A 21,329-nucleotide genomic window follows, 5' to 3' on the forward strand; every position below is an offset into this window, starting at 1 on the left:
TTTCTATTCAAAAGGTTTTTCGGGGGGGGAGAATGAAATAATTCTGTGCTTTTCTTTTTTTTTTTTTTGTGAAAGTGAGATAATTTTGAAGAAGAGTTTGAATATTACCTATTCAGCTTTCCTTAAGGCGGAATTCATTATTGAAGAAAAGCATGTCTTGCAATAGTTTATTTAATGATCATGCAATTAAAATATTTTCTTCTTGAACAAATTTACTGCAGCTTGTAGAAATTACCAGTTATGTATATTTTACATAAATTGTTTGATATCTAAAATACTGTATTTTAAAACCACCATGTGGTTATGGTGTTAAAAAGATGCCACCAAGTATAAATGTAACCAGAAAAAAAAAAAATTAGAAGAGTTTTCAGACATCATGCTTTGGATTCAGCTGTTAGTCTCTGTGGCATTAAACTACAATTCCTCATTCAAAAAAATCTTTGTCCTTGACCTGCTGCTAAAATTTGTACAGGCAAAAGGGAAGATTAGCAAGCATCTGAAGGTACTAATAAACAGTTAACTAACAAGAATAACTAACCTGCCCCTCCCAAAACTGGCAAAATAATGTTTTCTCTTTTTCCTAGATGTTACCTGTAATGCTGTCAGGTAACAAGATCTTCAACAGCAACAAAAGTTTTTAAGGTGACTTACCCTTTAAACTTTTTTTTCTTCCTGCTATGTATACATAAACTTATTTATATAGATAAGCTATAATATTCTATTATTTGTAGCCCTGCATTTATGCATAGAAGTATATTGGAAATAAAGGAAAGGGTTTATATTTAGAGATAAGCATATAGTTTGCTATATTGGGATGCATAAATCATTTCTTCCTTGACACTTCAAGTGCATAGTTCTAGCAGTATACCAGTCCTGTGCAGACTTGTATGAAAAAATGCACTCTCCAAAGAGTTGTAAGATGTGCTACAGGCCATATCTGCTGTCCAGGTACCTGAAGAATCCATGCATATTACATTGCAGAGGTAGATAACATTTATTCAGAAGAGACACACTTTATGTGTTCCTTTTTCGCAACTATGGAAGGTTTTAGTTGATGTCGTTTTACTAAAATGTTACAAAATGTAACTTCCCACTTCTAAGTCATTGTAGCAATGCAGTTTGGGAAGGAGATGAAGCAATATGCAATGATAATGTTGGTATTCTGACCCCTTGTCCTATGTTAGAGAGTGCATTGTAAATTTGAAACCTAAAAGTGGCATGCACGGCCTGCAAAGCTTCTGGTGTGCAGGATCCTGGTGTGCAGGATTACTCATTACCTGTTCCTGGAGTTCAGCTGAGCAAATAACATCTGAAGATTTTCGCTGACTGCCAGATCCCATGAGGTATGTAACCAGCAGCTCAGCCAGTCTGAAGATGGAGGAGCTGTTTGCGTGAGCAAGGGAGGGAAAATGTCTGCTGGGAAACAAGAAACCTCTTTTCTAAGGGTAGGGGGAGAAGATACATAAACTTACTGCCCTCTGGAAATCAAAGCAGGAGAATTCTTTTCTGCCCATATACTTTAATGCAAAGTAAATTCTGACCATCCAGCAAAGCTGCATATTGCCCTCATCTGCAGGCTTGATATGCACACCTCCTGATAGTCCCAATGATTTGTCCCACACAATTTCTTCAGATACTTTCATATTCTCCTGCTTGCTCTCCACATTTCCCTTATTCATAAGCTACATTTTGTTCCTTGTATATTGATGCGGTTCTTGTAAGAGCCCAACTGTGCTACCTGTGGTTTAGGTCAGTACTATAGGGATTTAGAGAAGGTGTAGTAGCAGTGTAGGACAGACAGACTCTGGCAGTTACATTCTGTATCTGGGGACTCATCTTAGTCCCCTGTAGTTTACTCCTGAGACTGCAGACCTTGAATTTGTCTTTCCCTTATGGCTACTTAACTTTCCTATAGATCTTACTAATGATGGCTACTGTGTTAAGCTTTAAAGCTGGATTTAAAACAGTGACCTGCCTTGGATGTAGGATAATTTCAGATCAACTCTTCCCACCAGTTTTCTTTTTTTCCCCCTCTATGTACTATAATACTCATAATGTATTATTAATTGTTGTTGAATAGATAAAACTTACTTTTTAGAATACCACTGAAAGGATTACACAGGTAAAGGTAGTTCTCCCGCTGTCTGTCCCCCATCCCCTGTGTCTGTCCCCGCCCCCCATATATGTGCAAATAAACATAAAGTACAAAATGATCCCTGCCTTGAAGATTGCCTAGCCTAGAGTAAATCAAGAAACATCACTGGAGTAAAAAACAGAAGTCTGTCTTAGTCTTTCTCACTTCTGCTGCAGTCAGTCCTCTTTTTTCTGAAAATACATTAGTCGCATGATCTGGTAATTGTTAACACTGCAGACTGGCAATGACAAACTTCTTTCCTGTCTTCCCAGTTAACCAGTCCCATCTAAGTGGGTGCTTTGGAGGCTAATATAGGAAGTACAGACTTCCTATTTCACAGGCAATTACACAGACTTTCCTTGAAAGGGCGCGGTTATCATCTTTGAAAGTGCCATTTGGGGTGCATAAAAGATATAGCAGTTATTCTGAAGACTTGCTCGCCAAGAAAATCCTGTGTTTGTTTTATATCTTCTGTCTCCAGCTCTAGGGAAGTGTGGTTTTGCTGGGTTTTGTATCAGTGGTTTCTGATGCTGTGGGGGGAGGCTGGACAGGGAGGGTCACCCATCAAGTTGAAGTCATTTGCCTCACAGACAGCTCTGGATCCAGGTAAGGAAACTTCTTTCTCTTTGGGGAAAACAAAATGGCACAGTCTGCCTTCATACAAAGGTTTGTGAGTCATTAAGGTGTTCCTTAACTGAAATGTTTATTCAGGGGCTCAGCCAGCTCTTTCTGGTATAAGGAAGTGTTCAGAAATCTGAAAGTCAGTAGGAATTGAAAAGTTTTTTCCATGCTCCCCTAAAGTAGAAAAGAGTCTCAGCTCTGTAACATACTTGAGTAGGTGAATTTATTATACTTTTGAGAGGGCAATGAGAGATGGTCAAAAGGACTTGAATACCAGTATTGAACAATGTGGTCCATGGTCTTTGAACCACTCAATCTACTCTCATTTTCAGCAATCACACACACACAAAAAGAAATAGTTTCTCTAGTATTATTTCTACAATTTGCAACTTGTTTGGGGAGCATCTGGTGAAGCAGCACATTGAAGAGAAATCTGAAAGTGAATGAATATAGAAATTCAACGCCTGTAGCTCCCAGGAGCTGCTGGGTTGGAGATCATAGTTTTAAGGAAAGGTGAAAACAGAACACTATTGCCATTCATTAGGAAGGCTTTGAGCATGAAGAGCAGAAGGTTGAATGAATTTGAAGGCTGAGTTATCTTCACAGATTAGGATTGTTTCTTGTTGCTACTCAGCTGGAAGAATCCCTGCACTCCCTTGGAAATGTGCGTTTACTTCTTCATTCTTTGCTCATATCGCAAGCTCACACAATAAGAAGACATGGATTTTGTCCTACAATAAATATTTGGTAGATGTTCTTTCTGAATAGCAGGCCAACACAAAGCCTAAAGAAGTTCCCTAATTCAGTTTTACTTCTTTTTATAGGAAATGAAAACGAGAAGCTCCACCTAAGCAGAGCAAGAGAGTAGCCAGTGGGCAATGAAAACAATTGTTGTCTGAATTAGAATCAAGCTTGCGTGCAAAGAACTGTATGAACATGAAAGAGATTTTAACCCTTCTGCTGAATCTGTATTTGGTCTTCAGTGTCCAAGCCATTCGAGGTGAGTTTCAAATCTATGTTCTCTTTTATCCTTCCGTTATTGCCTTTCTTTTTGTGTCTGTCATCTTCTTTCAGCTAATGCTCTTCCTCATTTTCTGCTTGCTTTTCTGCTTCCTTCTGCCACCATCTTCTATGCTGTAGGAGAACAGACATCTTGATCACAATCAGTGTGTAGCAGAAGCATGTGCAGACGAATCAGTTGTATGTTGGTGGTATGGACAAGTGAAATACTGGACAAATGGATGAGAAGAACAAGCTGACTGGTTAATGAGTGAATAGGAAGGAGGAATAGGGCGTGATAGTTAGTAGAAACAGGAAAATGACAGGCTGCATGATGCAGACGGTAGTGGACAGGAGCAGAGACAAGTGGACAGACACAAGGAGGGGGGGGCTACCAACAACAGCTTCCAAATGCCCTGATTTTCCTCTTGTGGAATTGCTGACAGATAAAAAAGACCCTCTGCCATATCCATTGCTTGTGTTTCTGAGTTTAATCTCTTTCCTCTTCTGATGCAATGACAGCTCCTTTTCTTTCTTCCCTTCCCTTCCCTTCCCTTCCCTTCCCTTCCCTTCCCTTCCCTTCCCTTCCCTTCCCTTCCCTTCCCTTCCCTTCCCTTCCCTTCCCTTCCCTTCCCTTCCCTTCCCTTCCCTTCCCTTCCCTTCCCTTCCCTTCCCTTCCCTTCCCTTCCCTTCCCTTCCCTTCCCTTCCCTTCCCTTCCCTTCCCTTCCCTTCCCTTCCCTTCCCTTCCCTTCCCTTCCCTTCCCTTCCCTTCCCTTCCCTTCCCTTCCCTTCCCTTCCCTTCCCTTCCCTTCCTCCCCTCCCCTCCCCCTAATTTGATTTATCAGAGCTGGGAATGGGAAGTATCTCCTTGGATCACCCAGTGCAGCATGTCTGCATCAAGACATGATGCAGATGGTAGTGGACAGGAGCAGAGACAAGTAGCTCCTGTAGCCATCCTAAACATACCACAGTAAGAGAGCTGTCAGAAGGTGTGCCTCACGGACATCTACCTTTTCCAAGACAGATGCCAATGCCTGATGTCTGTGGTAGCTGGGGCAGTTATGCTGCCTGGCCCAGTGTCAGCTGCAGGACATCTTGCTTTGAGATCTCTGCAGGAAAATGTATTACAGTGTAGGTCGGACTGATCTCTTCACATTTTGAGCCTTAGCTTACCTTCAGACCATCCCTTTCTATGCAGGATGCTCTATTTTCTGGTTATGCAAGGAACTCTGTAGAACTGACTTTGCGCTGATTTTCCAGTAGAAGATCAAAGTAAGGTCCCTGTTATATTTGCTAGCTAAGGCACCATGATAATTTTCTGGTGTTTTTTACCTGTGAAAAGCCCCCTCAAACAAGCTGATAGTAGTGCTCATCAAGAAAAATTAGAGAGAGCACACTCATGTTTGCACAGTCATCTCTGTCGTCTGAAGGTCATATCCCAATCCTGCAGCACAGATATTACCTTCAGAGAAAATGAAAAAAGAGAAGGAAGCAACTTGCTTTGTAGTGTATGTACCAGGATCAGCATGTATTTTCCCACGTCACAGTTGTGAGGTTAAAAAAAAAAAAAGTTGTCCCTGATGAGAGGTCTGGCCATTTCTGGGTCATAAATCTAATTCCAACAAATTAGTTCGGGCATTCTTCTGAGTCATAACAAGATTCTTCCCAGAGCATCTCACTCCTAAATATACCTTTCCACTGTCATAACCTTTACTAGGAGGTTAGTGGCAAAGAAGTCCCATACAGCAGCACACAAAGGTGAGATGATCACCATATGCCTGCTGACCAAGGTATCTACTAATCCCTGGAAACTATCAGTGCTTGAGAATTGATACCTTGGCTAGAATTATGTGCCTTGCAGGCACAAAAGTCTCACTTCATTGTTGTAGCTTGGTTTGGGCACTTGTGTATCGTGGAAATGCACAGGAGGGCCATAACTACATATTTTCAAGAAAAGTAATTTTCTGGTGCCATGAGGAGAACATTGTTAACAGTGCCTTCCCTGTTCTGCTGGCAGAATCACTGTACCTCCTGATATATCTCACTATTTCTAATCACTATGTGGTTTTTTGCTTGAATTCCTTTCTCAGAGAGTATCCCTATGAAAAGCTTGAGCTGCTACAATGACTACAACTCACAGGTGACCTGCACATGGATGGAGCATTCAGAGGCTCATGCGCTCGTTGGTATGACTCTTTATCAAAGGGATGACATTATGATGTAAGTACCTGATATGTGCTGTGCTGGATAAAAGTCCAAAGGGAAATTGGCCACAACTTGGAATCCCAGGGACCAGCAGTCAGGTGTTCAGAAAGCACGGCCACCTCGTTCTGCCACTGGGTTAAAGTAAAAGTTGTGCCTGCTTCTGAGGTCTCTTGTAGGAAGGGAAGAATTAATAGAGTGTGCTAGTGGAGTTATTTTTATCACGTTTACATTTATTTTCCTGTTATTTTGTTGTGGAATCATAGATATGAAATAAAATGGGGCATATAGGTTGCTGCTAATGGGATGGAGAAAGTGTTGTCAGAACAAGTGTGAGCCTGACTGTTGTTTATAATCTCAAAGGGATGATACATTCCCCCCGTTATTTTGCCCATTAAGGAGCACCACTGACAGTATCGTTTTTATCACTCCTGAGAAACATGTGTAGACTGTGTGTTTGTGAGATAGAGAAGACTGGTAAGTTCATCTGTGCTACCACTTTTCCTCCCAGAGATACTGGTCTGTTTATAACAGTATCTCTCTGTTACATCTGTTTCCTTATGAAAAGGGAACTGAATCACCAGACTGGATTGTTTGTGAGGATAAGAAAGGACAGAGAAGGAGGAATAGTCATGGAAGAGAGGAAGACAAAGATGGAAAGCTGAGAAAAAAATTAATTAGTCCGGGGATACAGGAAAGAAAAGAAAGAGAAAGAACTCCTCATTTTATTGTAAAGAAGGGAGAATTAATAGACGTAAAAGCAGCCAAAATCAGTGAAAGGTCTTTGAAACAGGACCTTGGAGCTAATACTTCTGGGAAAAGATGATCTAAAACTACTTGGATCTTTGGAGGGTTCTCTGGCACATTGTTACATGATGGAGTGTGTGGATCACCCAGGAAACATGGCTGAAAGGAACTAATTAGACAAGCAGGTATTAAGTGTGGACAGTTACACTGCTGAAATCAAAATGGCCAGTGACTAAACAAGGCCAGCTCACAGATGAATAGTTGACTACATCCCAAACGGTACCCAAAAGGTAATGCTGGTGAGTGGACAGCAATATCTTCAGGACTTCACAGCTCCTGAGCTGACTTTTGATATATGGTCAGACCCACCCATACTTCAGGAATATGCCCGATTTCGTTACTAACACCCAATTTTTAAAAATAGCAATAATACTGGATAATGCTTGCTGGCATGTAGTTGGCCAGGGGACTCCACCCTATCCTGGAAGACAATATTTGGCCTTAGGTATTCACAACTTGATATTTCTCATCTGAATTGGAACAATAAAATATATTGGGCATGAAGCCATAAGCACAAACAAAATACAGAAAGAAGCAACACATCTCTCTAGCAGCCCAGGATGCTACTGCAAGCACACAAAGCTTATCTTCTCCTGTCTAGTTTAAAATATAGTTTCTAATTTTCATGATGCTCCTTGGCTTGGAGAAAGGCTATCTAAAAGGATGATTAACGTTCTGGATGAAATCTTTAATGAATACGTAAGGTCCCTTGGCAGAAAAGAACTACTAAGGATACAGAAGTACATTTTAGATGGATATATATTTTTTTAAGTGTCTTTCTGGGACTGCAAAATTAATGTCTTGAAGAAGCTAAGAATCATCAGAAACTTTACTGCCTTTTGCTCTGAGTAAAAAGTGCATTTCCATGACATTATTTTTCATCATAATAATCGATAATAAAAAATATGCAATTACATAGAGTTAGGCTAAAAACTAACAAAAATAGACTAATACCAAAATATAACACTCTGCTGCACAACTTTGAAATGGGAAGATATTTGACAAAAATCCTGGTCTTAGAAATGTTTGTCATATTAACTGATGCAAAGCAGGACTAGTAGGTACAGTGAGAAGAGGATACAAGTCCCTGAGTAAATTATAACAACAGAATGGGATAGAATAGTTTTCAGGAGTTTAAATTTGCATTAACTGTAGGTCTCCAAATCAGATCTTTACAGATCCGTTTCTCTATACACAGGGAAAACCAGGAAATGTTTTGCAAACGCCAGGCAGAAAATGATGTACATGAAGCTCCAGACTCCTATGTGCACTGGGTTTGTCGCAACACCACACAAATTTTGGCAATAGGGGTAAAGAATATTTACAGCTTCAAACCTAACAAGATGCTACAAGCAGAACTAAATGTTGATCTTTTCCAAAATGGTAAGGATTACATACCAGATTCTCCTTTTCCAATGAATATTAGGCATCTCTGAGAATGTGTTTGTTGTTCAGTCAGGAAGTGAATTCCACTTCCACTGTGAAAACTGTCACCGAGAGGATGGGACAGGGAGGGGAGAGGGCAAGTCTCTGGCAGTAGCTGGACCTGGAAGGGGTACTCAAGCAGGAGCGACTTGGTGTGGCAAGGATAAAATACTCTGGAAATTGGGAAGCTTACCTAGTTGTTTTCTTCCCCTCTTCACGTCCCTGTCCTCACTATCTCATCTACTGGGTTGTGCCTTCACCTTTCAGTTCAGACCCTCCCACCTCAAAACCTCTCAGTCAGCTTGACGAGATCAGGAGGCTTCTTGTTGACCTGGAGAGCAGCTGATGGAATCCAAGGGCTGGGAAAGGCACTGGACTATGAAGTCACTTACAAGCGGGAGTGGGAGTCCTGGGAGGTAAGAGCAGAGGGGCTGAGCTGCCCTGGATTGGTTGTGCAAATGAATGTGTAAAGCCTGTGGTAAAGGTTGTGCAAATGAACGGCCTTTCCCTTCTCGGGTGCTATGAGGAGGTGCAACAAATGTTGTTTTGGGTGAGGCAGAAGTGGGTCTCTTTCTGTTTGCAAGTGACTTGCCCAGTGAAATACCATTTGTGCGAAATGGAATGCAAAGATTTATTCTTCAATGAACAGAAAGCGCTGCGCTTGGGTTTTGAGTTGGAATTGATTTTGCCCTGAATCCCTCCCAAATGAATCACGTTCTCACGGGAGCCTGTGGGAAAAGGGCAAAATAGATTTGAAGCTGCTTCCCGTTCCAGGAGGATACACTTATTTTGAAATAAAATGTTTAAGTGTGCATATTCCAAACTCCCCAGTTTCCTCCCTCCCTGCTCTCCCTCCTTTCCTCCAACAACAGAAGGCTGCCTCGCTCTTGCTCTCCACCACCACGCGTTGCCATCTCAGCCGTGAGGACCTTGTCCCAGGAAGCAGCTATGTTGCCCGTGTGCGAGCCAGACCGGGGCGAGGCAGTGGCTTCTCTGGGCAGTTCAGCGACTGGAGCACGGAGGTGTCATGGGAGACCCCTGAAGGTAGCGTGGGGTGCAGTGAGGCTGTGCAAGGGTGGAAGCACTGGCTGAGAAGCAAGACCTTTCCTGATGCTCAGCTTGCTCTCATCTTCTCCGAAGGTGGCATTCAGCCCAGGAACCTTTTCTGCCTCTTCAACGGTGCAGATCGTCTGACGTGCAGCTGGGAAGTGAAGAAAGTGATGACCACTTCTGTCCTCTTTGGCTTGTTCTTCAGGGCCACTCCGGCATCAGTGTATGTGCTCTGCCCATGGCAGCGTGCCTGCACCTCTCCTGTGGAGTTTCTTCTCTGTTCCATTCCTCTGATCTCAGCTCAACCACTTTTTCCCCCCTCAGAGAAGAGGAGTGCTCTCCTGTGGATGAGAAGGCTTTGCCCCACGTCCCCTACGTGGTACAGAGCTGTGAGATCCGTGTTAGCAACTCCAGTGGTCTGAGCCAGTACTATGTGTCTGTTCGGGCCAAGACGGAGGAGAAATTGATTGAAAGCTACAAGAACAGTGAGTTGCTGTGTTGTTTCTTGCTTCTCCTGGTCACTTCTCAGTGAGATGCCTGTTTGGGCAAGTGGGGCTGAGGACAGCGGTGGTGAGGAAAAGTGAGTGGGAAGGGGGAGAGACTGGGACTGATGAAGAAAGGAACTGGATGCTGTGTCAGGTCAGAGCTCTGGGAGCAGTGGCTCATAGGTGTGGAGCTCCTTGGTGGCTCTCGTTACTGCGGGGAAGGTGGCATCGGTGGAAACGGCTGTGCAGAAATGTGGGCTGTGACCCAGAGCTTCTTGCTGAGCAATGGTCACACTGCTGTCTTCTCTGTGATTGACCTTCATGGGTGTCCCTGCTGACAGGGAGGAGTGGTGAGAGGTGTTTGTGGTGAGTGTGCCACTACGTGATTTCTCAAGAAGCCAGTGAAGCTTTTGTTTGTGCAGCGGCCCTTGGAGCACCGGCTGAGGTAGGACTCTTCTGCTGAGTGAGGTGCTCCAGGTGAAACATCTCCATCTGTGTGTATCTGGAGGTACTGGTGCTGCTTTGCCCAAAGCACAGCTGGGAGAACTCCTGCAGTGGGTGAAAATATCAGGTGGTAGCTCCAAGAGAGCTGAAAATCTCTGGAAATGTGTTGGAGCGGTAGAGATGTTTCAAATATTGCTGTAGTGCTTGTCTGTACACAGGGAGTGCCGTCAATATTAATGGATATGGATTTTCTGTTACTTAATGGTCTAGTGGTTTATTGTATTTGACTAGAAAATGAAGATGCAGAGAATTAAAAAGTGTTAAAAAGCTGAGACTTCTTACATTGCATAAAACAATGTTGTTTTCATTCCCTGGAAGCTATCCACGGTGGTGGAAGGGAGTGCTGGGCCAGTGTGTTGATAAGTGCTCTGAGACATTCCGTGTGTTCCAGTCAAGGTGCTGCCGCCTACAAATGTGTCAGTAACAGTGACGGAGAACGGGGAGTACGAACTGAGGTGGATAAAACACAAGTTGCGATATGGCTTCATAAAACAGAGATACGAAGTTGAGTACTGGAAAAGCAACCAATATGACAAGGTGACTCTAAGAAAGTGCAGCAGTCCTGGATTTCTCTTTGCTGGGCAAATGGGAGAGATGGTTCCTCTCACCTTCATCGTTTGTGCTTCTTTCTTCTCCCCAGGCTCCCCAGAAGTTAATTATCAGCAATGATGAACCTCCCTTCATCCTCACCCTGCAGATGCTGGCATCATCTACAGCATATAGGGGGAAAATGCGTGCAAGGGTGAATACGCCTCTGGATTATAAGGGGCCTTGGAGTGAATGGAGTGAGGAGTTCACCTGGGAGACTGAGAATGGTACTTTTCATGCAGGCTCCTTCTGTAGGGTTTTGCGGACTGTTAATGGCTGAAATGCCTCTGTAGAAAGATACGTTCTCTAGCTGGGTTGAAGTTAGGTCCAGCCACGAGCTAGCTGGGGTCACCTAACAAGGTAGCTGTCCCACCTGCACCCTTGCAGCACAGCAGCAATGCTCGTGAAGGGAGTGAGCAGAAATGACCTTTTAAGCTTCTTTCCTACTTCCTTTCACAAGGTGAGTACAACCAGCCATGAAGTTTTCCACATGGATAATCAAGCAAAGATCCTGCCCAGAAGATCATTCTTGTTTCCTGATTCTAGTATTCCATTCTTCTATTAGTGACAGAAGAGCCTGAGACTGCAAGAAGACAGAATATAAGCCATCAGACTTTTATATTTGATGAGTGGCTATATGGTTGCTTTAAAGATACAGCTGTTTCTGGCCTTTAGGGGCAGAAAGTCTGCTATCATATGGTCTTGTGCCCAAAGTGATATGATCTTACATGATTTGTCCTCAGGAAGCTTCTAGTGGTAAGACAGTAAGTAAATTTTGATGAGTGTCTCAGGAAGAAATTGGTATGTTGTTGATGATCCATTATGGCTATTAGCAGAGGAAATCTCTTCGAAGAATCTCTGAGACCCTGTCTCTTGCGGACTGTACAAAGTAGGGCAGACCTAAGATGCCTGAACACCTGCCTCTTCTACATGGTGGAGCATGGTACCTAGCTGTCTTTCTATTAGCATAAACTGCTTGCTCTGATGTCAGTAAAAAATAAAAAAAGGATCAGTAAAGGAGATGAGGAGCTCCTTCTGACAGTAAGCTGTTCATGCCATGTTTGATCTGTCCTATTTTGGAGGGTATCCCAACAGTTTGAAAGCCTCATGGTCCTATCCGTTGACACGCCACCTACATTTTCCTGATCTGCTTGCATGAAGAGTGACCAGAATGAAAAACCTCTTCTCTGTTTCAGTTCTTCCACCGGTGGTTCTCCCAGTGATGCTCCCAGCTCTCATCATCACTTTGCTAATAGTTGCTTATTGCAGCTATAAGTATTTCCTCAGGTAGGCTTGTCTTGTGACTAGATTTAGCAGCATGTTGGCCCTGTGGGTGGCAAAAAGGCTGAGGCACTTCTTGTCCCCCATCTTCCCTGGGTGGAGATAACCCTTGGTGTGCAACGGGCAGCCTTGTGCGTGTCTGTGCAAGGGTGGGAACTGGGTGGTGACATGTCAGGGCCTTCGTGGTGCCTCACTGTGCAGGGCAGCACAGTGTGCAGGGTGCAGTCTTTTGTGGTTGCGGCCACGCTGAGAAACAAATCTTGAAAACTCCGTGGTGTTGTTGCAGGAAGAAGAAAATGTGGGAGGAAAAGATTCCAAACCCCAGCAAGAGTCTCCTGATCCAGAGCTACCTGGGGGTAAGAGGGAGCTGTACCTTGATGTGTTCATTATTTCTCTCTCTTTTTCAGGACTTCAAATGATCTTAAGAGCTCTTCTTGTTTCCTAGTCCACAATGAACAAATATCTTTATTTGTCTATGCCTTATTTTTAGTAGTAGTTCTGGTCATATTCAACATAACTGCGTTCTTATATTTATACTAGAGACTTCTTTAGTGTTGTGTTTGTCAGCATTGCTGTGCTATAAAATCAAGGTAGAAAATTTTCAGTACTTTAACATTTTAAGTGACTGAAATAATTAGCGTCATTAACTGACTGAAATCATTAGCTAGTGTCATTAGCAAACTTCATCAGCTGGTGCTTTCATTCATCTCCAAATAGTAATCAACACTAATTCAGAGCTTTTTAGAATGGGGTGGTAGCTGTATTAAAGAAAATTTTATTTTAAGGAGCCTGATTTTCTGGTATAAATGTTTCCACATGCCTGTATGTTACCAGGACAAGCATTCCTTATTGGAAATCAAGGAACATGCTAAGGCAGCATTTGGTTAAAGCGGTGTAGGTAGAACCTTCCTCCCTTCTTCCTCCCTTCCAAAAACCCCCAGCATCTGGAAGGGTAGTAGAGGCATCTCTAGATTTTTGTGGTAAAATATATTTATATCTATATATCTTGCAAGAATATCTAATTCAATAATTCACCCACTGCAATAAACACATACACACAGATAGACATATTTTTGTATAATAGTTGATTCTGTTCTATGTTCATAAAGGATGGGTTACAGTAATTATAGATACATGGAAAGCCAATGAGTATAATTTACAACATGGCCTTTGTGTGAGGTGAGTGCGCAGTTACAGTATCTACATTTGTGTGTGAGTGAAGGAGTTAACACGTTTGTTAACCACTGCACATTTGTTACATTGCTGTAAAATGGACCTTCATTGTAATGACCTGGTTTAATACATAATTTTCAAATAGATAGCAAAGGCATGGGTTCTGTTGTGCCAGAAGACAAACTGGTTTATTCTTATAGTAAAGTCTCAAGTTAGTTTATTTTGCCTGATCTCTACAGTCAAAACTGGAAATTTTTTCCCACTCTAAGAAGCACTTTAATAGCTTTATGTCCTATTCCTTAGCTGTTTCTCCATCCACAAGCACTCACTGCCTTAGTTTCATGGTTTTGAAAGTTTCAGTCCCTGCACTGAATTACCTTACTCCAAGTTTTGTAGACATCTCAGTAATTCTGTTTCCCTGGTGCAGAAGGACTTCCCTTTGTGAACCCATGTTGACTGTGCCTGATGATTGTGTTGCTCTTTAAATGCCTTTTGATAGCAGCCAGTAGGATCTTCTTCATAAGTTTCCCATGAACTGAGGTCAGACTAATAGGTCTGTATTTTCTTGAGCCTTCCCTCATGCCCTTCTTGTAAACTGGAATAACATTGTCTAGCTTCCAGGCAGCAGGGACCTCCCCAGCCTCCCAAGAATTTTGGTAGGTGATCAAGAGGGGTCCTGCTGTAACACCCACCAGCTCCTTCAGTACTCTGGGATGAATCCCATCAGGCCCCATGGACTCATGAACATTTAGCTGATACAGCTGTTCCCTTACAACTTCAGTGTCCACAAACAGAAAATCATTGTTCTCTCACTCATGGTCCTCCAACTCAGAGGCCTGGGCAGCCCAAGGTCTTATCAGTATTATTAAAGACTGAGGTAAAAACCACACTGAATGCCTCTGCTTTTTATTCATCCCTATTCATCAGGTTCCCATCATCAGCAAGTATTGGTCTAATGTTTTCTTTAGACCTCCTCTTGCTATTAATGTACTTAAAAAAGCCCTTCTTGTTGTCTGATACAACACTGGACAGCTTCAACTCTAATTGAGCTTTGGCCTTTTTTGTCTTCTCCCTGCACATATGAACCCCAGTTCTGCAGTCTTCATATAGAGCCTGACCTTGCTTCCAGAATCATACAATTTCTTTTTGCTCTTGAGCAAGTTTGGCTTCTTTTTGCCCTTCTTCATTCCCTATTCAGCCAGGCTGGTCATCTGCCACACTTAATTGACTTACAATACACTGGAATTGCCTGCTCCTGTGCTTTTAAAAGGTGGTTCTTAAAAACTGACCAGCATTTGTGGACTCCCAAGCCCTCTAGACCGAATTCCCAGGGGACACTCTTAAGTAGCTCCCTGAAAGTTTGCTCTTTCAAAACCCAGGGTAGCAACTCTACTGCCCTTTTTTCTCATTACCCTGAAAATTTTAAATTCAGTCATGTCATGATCACTGTGGCCAAGACAGCCCCTACCATCGCATCTCCCATGAGTCCTTCCCTATTCACAAATAACAAGTCTAGGAGGGCATGTTTGCTAGTTGGCTCACTGAGTACTTGTACTTACGTCAGTGGTAAGGCAACATGGGACTGAAGTAACCATCTTCTGCAGAACAGAACACACCTTCTAGTCATGTTAAGGAAGTTGTATTCCTATTGCCAGATGCTGTAGTCTCTCCTATTTTCTTTTCTTTGTCCACGAGGAATGTATGGTTCTTGATTCCACTGCCAGCAAGACACTGCTCTTTTGTCATGTCTGCTTTTTAATTTTCAGAAAGTACATTTAGGAAACTGGCCAACAAGCAGCCAGCTGGATTTCAACAAATACAGCTTTTCAGACAAGATGGATCAGGCTAGCTTCCTTCAAGTTGTGGACAGGTGAGCGAACAGCACATTATAGTAGCACTGTCGATGATAATTTCAAAGAGCTCCCTAAGTCACGGCAGGTTATAATCAAATGTTCTGTCACTAAAAAGCCTATACAAGTTGCTTTTGAGGAAAGGATAATTTTTTTGTCTATCTAGGTTAGCCTGCTTTACTAAGAAAGTGTTTTTCTATTTGTAGTTTCAACTAAGCTTGTTTTATATTTAATGTTTGCCACAATAACATTTCTCATGAGCAGCTTTTAACTTTCCTGCATTCAGGCAGATGAAGACTTTGGAAGAGTCCCCTGAAGGGCAGCCTAAAAAGACAGATGTTTCTCCTGTCACACTGGACCTACAGAACTCATACCATGCTCTAAATGAGCCAGAGCATGCCCCAGTTGTCTGCCCAAGACAGATTGCTGGTCATTCCTTTCCTGTTTCAAGGAGAAACAGTGCTGATGCAAGTATTGCTTCCCAGACAGCAATCCCTTGCTTTGCTTTCAATGGTCCATACTTGTATAGCCCAATGATGTCCTCCCAGCCCAATATGCATCAGATCCTGGAAGCGGACCCAGCGGGAGACTGTAAGAAATCAGTTTCCCTTCAGTATGTGACCCTCCCAAAGGAAGACTGTCCCCAGGCTCCACAAAGGCAAAAGCAGCCAGGAGAAGGTGCTCCACAGCACTTCCTGCTCCCACAACAGAAGGAAAAGAAGCTGCACCTTGAGGATGAGAATGAAGCCTCACTGGCCCCACCAGCCTGTGGGGATAGCATGAACATGAGAATAGAAGAGCAGAAATCTCCAAAGGCTCTTAGCTGTATCGTGTCTCCTCAGCAGTGTCCCTTGGAGTACATCACCACAGACAGCCTGTCACCACCATCAGCCAGCGACTCCAGCCATCTGCCACTTGTCACTGCTGGGGAGCTACCTTGTGACTTGCAGGAGCCCCAGCCCTCCAGTGACCACTCTGGCCGTGAGCTTTTTCCTGGGCAAACTGGTGTTGTGGTCCCAGATTCAGGTCAAGCACCCATCCCTTCTCCTGAATTGCCCCTGGATACATTTGGAGACTATCTTACTGTCCCTTTAGGTCTCCATGGACATTCAAAACCCACAAAGGTTATTTTGCCTGTCTTAGAGAAGGGAAACGATCTTCCTAGGAAGCAGTTTTTGCCAGAGGGTAATTTGGTGGTGTTAAACCCTGACAGCACTGAGCCAGTTTTCCTTTGTCAGGTTGGTGACTATTGTTTCCAGAGCCTAAAATCCGATGTGAAGATGGATGTTAGCCAGGACGACCACCAAGTCAAGAAACTTTCTGAAGGCAAGACAACACCTGGGAAGCCTGTATCTGATGATAAATCCATCAATGGCAAGGAGAAGGATGTATCAAAAATGCAGGCTATTCAGCTATTCAAAAACCTGAAATCAGATGATTACTTTTCCTGGCAGCAATCTTTGAGGATCACAGAAATCTGTTAAATGGGCAAATATTAATGAATGCCACAGCTACAGGTAACTGGAAGAAGTTGCAACTATCTGATGAAAATGAACCCTCTAACCTAGGAACAAATAAGTGCCATATAAAGCAACTAAAATTCCTTTTCCCAGCTTCCAATCCAACATGTTGAAAGACTTGAGTTAGCTCAATATCCTTCTTAATGGCCTTCACAGATTTGGCATGAAAGACAATCCAAATATTCCCTCTTGGTGTTTTTCAAACTTTTGGCTTATCCACAATGAACAGTTTATCTTCCTCATGATCCTGTGACAGACCACAGTCATCTTTCAGTAATACCAGCTTGCCTGCGGTAAAACTCGTGGCAGGAAATGCAGACTTAACAGCATGAATAGCTATCAGAAATAGACAGGCTTGGAAGCCTTGGAAAGAGAACTTGCATTCTTAAGAGCAATTTTGTTGAACTTTTGTGTGTGTTTAAAATAGATCTGAGAGTCACCAAGGACCTTTCATATCTCTACCTTTCTCCTACTGGCATGAAATAGATATCTAAGGTGGAAAAAACCCACCCAGACAGTAATAGGAGGGTAAATAAAAAATGAGAAAAAATTGCTGAAGTCCAGGAAACCTTTCTTAGTGTCAAGGTGCAGTGTATTGCAGTTCATTCTAAGGGTAAGAAGGAGACCCGCAAGGAGGGATTATACATCACTGAAAGAAAACCCAAGGACTCTTAAGGTGCAGTGAGAGGGAGGGAGTGGGGCAGGTAACAGAAAATGATGGGCAAGAAATGTTGTGAGGGTGCATAAGCCTGTATGTGATGGAGTTTTTCTGTTTCTAAGTGTTAAAGTACTACATGATTTTCTTTTAAGTTCATTGGCTGTTTATGCATGATATAATTACTCTTAACTATATAATTAATTCTTTTTTTTTTCCTGAGTAATAAGCTGTGTTGAGAAAGAGGGGCCATTTTTTTTCCCAGTTCTGCTGAAGAAAGTGGTGTAATGTAAGAGCATTTGTTCAGAGCTGCCGCTTTAAGATCAGTAAAAGGCTTTGGTGTCAGACCTGAAGGTGGGCTTCTCTTCCAAACCAACACGTTTCTTTTTTCAAATATAAAATTTGTACTAATAAAAAAATATTTCTTCCTGTAAACCTTTCCTTTTATATGTTAAGAGCATTGTGATTACAATAACTTTACTATTAGTTCATATGATCAGGTCTCAAAAAATTCTGTAGGTTCTGCTATGTCACCTGTGAGGTGGGATGTTTTCTCCTGACTTTGCAATATTATTTAATAGCGATAATAAGAAGGAGTTTTCTGGTTGTGCCAGCTGTTTCCTCCTGCTGGGTTAATGGGACAGCGCTGATTTAGAAATTGTAGTGAAATGCATTGGGTTTTTTTTCAGAATTTAAATCATTATAAACCCTGTTTTAAATCTGAAAGGTGTGCAAATGGTGTTTGGTGTTCTTGACAGTGAAAGGCAGGCAGTTGTAGCCTCTGAAAAAGAATATTGATGAACATTCTAAGGGATTTTCAATTTAGTCCTTTCCTAATCAATGGGGTTTTTTGTTAGTCACTTCTTTGGCCATTTATGCATAGTACAAACAATTCCATGTATGATCGTGCTCTATCTAGGCATGTTCTAAAATGAGATGTCCAAATTCATGACCAAATTCAGTATCTGGATTCATATCTTAGATATGCATCACTTTGCTGGGCCTTGCATTGCTGTGGTTTTAATAATCAAGAAGAACAGTGAGTGGGGGAACTTTTATTCAGCTCAGTGGCTTTTGGATGAAGCCCATTTGCATTGTGATTGGTACTTTAACAACTACCTGTTCCTCCTGTCCTTCTGCACTTCATGGGGCATTGGAAGAGCCTGCTTTAGAGATGGGGTTTATAAATAAAAGAACATTTGATATGACCCCACAGAGCAGATACTATGATCTGAAGATCACTTCAGGAGCCTGGAACTTGCAGAGTAACATGCCATTGTCAGGCTAGGGGAGCTGGGCAGTGGTTTTCTTCTGCAACGATAATGACTGTTTTAGGGCAGAATGAGTTTCTGCTCTAGGTACTTGTTCAATATCCACATAAGCATCATTAAATAAAATAATGTAGTGAACACTGGAAGCAAGGGTCACAACATACAGCTCCGCTTCACCAGAGGAATCCACTTCTTACAGGGTTACAGAATCAAAACTTCCATAAACTTCATCTGTTGCTGATCCTGTGAATCTTCCATTCTCTTCCGCATGAGGTCCAGCTGCAGTAGGGGTGGTAAAAATCATTTTACAATCCTGTAGCCTGGTGATTCAAGGAGCTGTTGTGAGTCACAGGTCTTCAATTTCCTGATCATTAGCTTGACCCACAAAGATACTGTGTGAAAGGAGAGTGCTGCTACCTTCCCCAGTGCTAGGTACTCATATACCGGAGAGGAATCATCATTCTGATGATTTGGGAGCCAACTATGACATACCCCTTTCTGTAGTGCTTCTCACTAAGTAGTTCCAGGCCCTCAGGCTGTATTTTTGAGTAATGATTCACCATTGTTCCATATATGGTCAAAAAAGGAGAGGTACACATCTCAATTAATGCTGTAAATCACATTTTACAGCTTTCAATTTACATTGAATATACAGTTATGAAATCATTGCAACCCATTCCTTACTGTATGCTCAAACGTCAAAGATTCTGCCTATGTTTTAACAGCAGGCATTTTTCTCTTCGTTGCTCTGAGGTAATCAGTTCGTTATTCTCTTATCATAATCTTCCTCAACCAGAAACATATTACCTGAATTTGCATGAGATTAGGGTAGTAAGTATATTGTGACCTCAATAATTCTAATTAAGATCTATGCTGAACTGTCTGTGTTAGCCTGGGGGTTGTCTTTTATGTAAAGAAGGAAAACAAAGCCGAATGATTTTGCTAGTAAAGGACGCCTGCATTGGAAAGACCCCTGAGACCTCGGGGAACAGTAGCTGGAGAATTTCTGAGAATCCTGAATCTCTGCAGGGTAATGGAAAACAAACCCAACCCATCCTGCCAGTGCCTGTGTAGTTTTGTGTTGATTCAGTCAAACACATTTGTACACACAGTCTTGTTCCCTTACAACTCCCATGAAGGATCTCTCTCTTCTCATGCCCTACGTGCCCCCTCTGCTCTTGCTACAGAGCTGAAATTTTCATGAAAAGAAACCTCGCATGTCATGTTCTGTATGTGGAGAATAAATAGTGCAATGACTTCATGCCTGTTTTGTCCCTTTTTAAATCCTTCCAAGTGGCTGCCAGGTTTCCATATGCCCCAGCCTTGATCCTAATAACTCCTTATATTACATGATGGATATTTCACCGTGGCATTCGGTGGGTGGACCCAGGCTCCCCTGCAAACTTGCTCAACATGGGTCGGCTTTAGATTAAAGGCTTTGTAGTGGATTCATTGTGTCCTTCCCAGTTTGTTGTTAGAGGAGCATATGGTCCTCATTGTTTGTCTGTCATCCAGCTTTGGGGTCCTCAGTACAAGAAAGACATGGACCTGTTAGACTGGGTCCAGAGGAGGTCCATAAAAACAGTCAGAGGGCTGGAACACCTCTACTGTGAAGACAGGCTGAGAGAGTTGTGGTTGTTCAGCTCGGAGAAGAGAAGGCTGCAGGGAGACCTTATAGCAGGTTTTCAATATATAAAGGGGGCTTACAAGAAAGACAGAGAATGACTTTTTACCAAAGCCTGTAGTAACAGGACAAGGGACAATGGTTTTAAACTGAAAGAGGATAGATTTAGATTGAATATAACGAATACATTTTTAACAGTGAGTCTGGTGAGACATGGAAACTGGTTGCCCAGAGAAGTTGTGGATGACCTATCGTTGGGAGTGTTCAAAGTCAGGTTGGAGAGGGCTTTGGGCAAGCTGAACTGGTGAAAGGTGTCTTGCCCATGGCAGGGGTTTGGACCCTTCCAACCCGAACCATTCTATGCATCAATGATTCTAATTTCATACCCCATTTATATCTAATAACTTAGTGTTTTCTCCATCATCCCTAGACTGAAGTACCCAAGATAAAATTTTGTCTTTCTCAGTCACCCAGCCCTCTCATCACTCAGTCTTCCAGATCATTTATTACTGTGTTGAAGATTATAAATTCCTGGGTGAACTCAAAGCTTTCCTCCAATATGAAAATTAACCATTAATTTATTTCTTTGTTTTCTGTCTTAAACTGACTATAATCTACATGAGAACCTTTCTTTTATCTATTAGTTTATTGGAATGGCATTTTTGAGGTACTTCATCAATCTTTTTAGACATCTAGGTGTAATAGGTTGAATGGATAACCTTGTATCTGTTTGCTTCTGGAGTTCTTCCAAGAAATCTACTAGTTTTACGAGGCACGACGACTATCTACAAAAGTTGTGTTAACTCTTCCCCAGAACATTTCTCTCTACTATTTCTGTTTTTCATTATAGTTTGTACCAACTATGCTGTACAAAAGCCAGCCTGATTGGTCACTAGTTCCCTGGATTCTTCTCCTGAGTACTCCTCAAAAACTTGCATTTGGTATTTCTTTTTCTCTGATACTGAGAGCCTTTGATTATTTATTACTGTACCGGTTTTGGCTGGAATAGGGTTAATTTTCTTCATAGTAGCTAGTATGGGGCTATGTTTTGGATTTGTACTGGGAACAGCATTGATACACAGGGATGTTCTTGTTACTGCTGAGCTGGGCTCACACAGAGCCAAGGCCTTTTCTGCCCC

General features: G+C 42.4%; 1 protein-coding gene across 3 annotated transcripts; it reads left to right on the forward strand.

Moving 5' to 3' along the window:
* Positions 1-146: 146 nt before the first annotated feature.
* On the forward strand, positions 147-19,827 carry CSF2RB (colony stimulating factor 2 receptor subunit beta). 3 transcript variants are annotated; one of them, XM_055711127.1, is made up of 15 exons: positions 147-1,343; positions 2,616-2,740; positions 3,594-3,755; positions 5,846-5,975; positions 7,963-8,147; positions 8,457-8,605; positions 9,062-9,233; positions 9,330-9,462; positions 9,564-9,724; positions 10,620-10,765; positions 10,869-11,043; positions 12,013-12,103; positions 12,384-12,453; positions 15,037-15,140; positions 15,407-19,827. In XM_055711127.1, the coding sequence occupies exons 3-15, from the start codon at positions 3,686-3,688 to the stop codon at positions 16,602-16,604; spliced, it is 2,784 nt and encodes a 927-aa protein (XP_055567102.1). In that variant the 5' UTR covers positions 147-1,343; positions 2,616-2,740; positions 3,594-3,685; the 3' UTR covers positions 16,605-19,827. The 3 variants fall into 3 exon arrangements, with proteins under 3 accessions (XP_055567102.1, XP_005446773.3, XP_055567104.1); XM_005446716.4 differs by lacking the exon at positions 147-1,343 and having other exon boundaries at positions 1,387-2,740; positions 3,597-3,755; XM_055711129.1 differs by lacking the exons at positions 147-1,343; positions 2,616-2,740; positions 3,594-3,755; positions 5,846-5,975 and adding an exon at positions 5,982-6,889.
* Positions 19,828-21,329: the final 1,502 nt, after the last annotated feature.

This window comes from Falco cherrug, chromosome 5 (genome assembly GCF_023634085.1).
Source record: "Falco cherrug isolate bFalChe1 chromosome 5, bFalChe1.pri, whole genome shotgun sequence".
In the NCBI taxonomy this organism is placed as follows: domain Eukaryota; kingdom Metazoa; phylum Chordata; class Aves; order Falconiformes; family Falconidae; genus Falco; species Falco cherrug.

What these genes read in the sequence shown, in the direction of transcription:
- CSF2RB (XM_055711127.1), top strand. Translation starts at nt 3,686, where the DNA reads ATGAACATGAAAGAGATTTTAACCCTTCTGCTGAATCTGTATTTGGTC. An exon ending in CAGTGTCCAAGCCATTCGAG is followed by an intron (nt 3,756 to 5,845) that starts GTGAGTTTCAAA and finishes TTCCTTTCTCAG; the next exon opens with AGAGTATCCCTATGAAAAGC. An exon ending in AAAGCAACCAATATGACAAG is followed by an intron (nt 10,766 to 10,868) that starts GTGACTCTAAGA and finishes TCTTCTCCCCAG; the next exon opens with GCTCCCCAGAAGTTAATTAT.